Raw genomic sequence first — 1,630 nt, 5'->3', positions numbered from 1 at the left:
AGATTTGTCGCTATTCGCTTTTTTGAAAAATAGTCGCTGGAGGGGTCTGAAAAGTTGCTGAGTTGGCAACACTGCACCTGCGGCGCTGATGATGGCGGCGGCGGATGACGCATTAATCGCGCGACACAACTAATCGATGATAAAATTCGTTGCCAACGCTTTTAAAAGTAGATTTTTATCGATTTTATCGATTCGTTGTTACAGCCCTAGATTTAAGGGGAGTTTTTTCCAGATGCTCCAGTTTCTGATTCTTTAAGGTCTTTAAAGAGCAGCAGTTTAATAAAGATCAACCTCTGTGTGATCTTTATTAAACACCGAGCAGCAGCATCTTCTGGTTGTGATGAAGACCAGCTGGTCTTCATTCAAAGAGACGGAATCAAATCATAAAATCAGAGGAGACCTTTTTTTTTTTTAGGTTTTGGAAGCTGTGGGCAGCTGGTTTCCACCCAGATTTAGATGTTTCCTCTCCAGCGCAGCAGAAGAAGATGGTTGAACCTCAGCTTGACTTTGAATCCAGGAGGAGAGAGATGTCTGAGTGATGACGGACCGCTTCCTTCTTCCAAAGTGAAAACGTGTTCTTGGTTTTTCCTCAGTGGAACTTCCCGAGCGCCATGATCACCAGGAAGGTTGGAGCCGCTCTGGCTGCCGGCTGCACCGTGGTGGTGAAGCCGGCCGAGGACACGCCGCTGTCGGCTCTCGCTCTGGCTGAGGTCAGCTTCCTGTTCTGGTTTGATCTGGTTCAGACCAGCTTTTGATCCATCCTCAGATTCCTTCTCCAGAACCTGAAGCTCATTCATGCCGCTTCCTGTTTCCTGCAGCTGGCGGAGCAGGCGGGGATCCCTCCAGGCGTGGTCAACGTGGTTCCTTGCTCCAGAGAGAAGACCCCGGCGGTTGGACACGTCCTCTGCACGGACTCACTGGTGTCAAAAATCTCCTTCACTGGATCCACGGCCACCGGGAAGGTGAGATCCTTCAGAGACCGGAGCCCGTTCGGCCGGAACCGACTCCGGGACACCGAGTCATTCCTCTTCTCTCATCCCAGGTGTTGCTGAAAATGGCTGCCGACACGGTGAAGAGGGTTTCCATGGAGCTCGGCGGCCATGCTCCCTTCATCGTGTTTGACAGCGCAGATGTCGACAGTGCAGTGGGTGGAGCCATGGCTTCCAAGTTCAGGAACTCCGGGCAGGTGAGGGGAGAGAATCCGTGCGTGCTGCTTCCCCTGAGGCCGAACACGCTGACCGTTCCTCATGTCCCCTCAGACCTGCGTGTGCTCCAACCGCTTCCTGGTTCAGAGCGGAATCTACGACCGCTTTGTGGACAAGTTGGGTCGGGCAATGGACGCCGAGCTCCGTCTGGGTCACGGATCAGAGCCGAACACAACACAAGGGCCGCTGATCAACAGCCGAGCTGTGGAGAAGGTTAGGCTGAAACTACCTGATCCAGAGCTTTCTACATTTTCCAGACGTTCTAGCATCAAAATCTTGATCCTGGGGCGCGCTTTGGTGGCGCAGTGGTTAGCGCACACGTATGGGAGAACTATCCTGCCATAATGCAAGAGCACATAATTTCAATTTGAGAAAAGGATTTCATCTTCTTGCACTCAAAACTTATAATGCTCACACTCCAAACA

The 1,630-nt window shown here is 51.8% G+C and overlaps 1 protein-coding gene across 1 annotated transcript in view; it reads left to right on the top strand.

The window, feature by feature from the left end:
- The window catches only part of aldh5a1 (aldehyde dehydrogenase 5 family member A1), an 11,694-nt gene that overhangs the window by 3,368 nt on the left and 6,696 nt on the right, over nt 1-1,630 (top strand). Inside the window, exons 4-7 of the mRNA XM_015404263.1 lie at nt 594-710; nt 819-962; nt 1,043-1,186; nt 1,260-1,525. Coding sequence (XP_015259749.1) covers nt 594-710; nt 819-962; nt 1,043-1,186; nt 1,260-1,525 — 671 coding nt within the window. The remainder of the gene's footprint in view (nt 1-593; nt 711-818; nt 963-1,042; nt 1,187-1,259; nt 1,526-1,630) is intronic.

This window comes from Cyprinodon variegatus, unplaced genomic scaffold, assembly GCF_000732505.1.
Source record: "Cyprinodon variegatus isolate N-32 unplaced genomic scaffold, C_variegatus-1.0 Scaffold1679, whole genome shotgun sequence".
Taxonomy (NCBI): Eukaryota; Metazoa; Chordata; class Actinopteri; order Cyprinodontiformes; family Cyprinodontidae; genus Cyprinodon; species Cyprinodon variegatus.
This window is presented reverse-complemented; position numbering and strand designations above follow the sequence as displayed.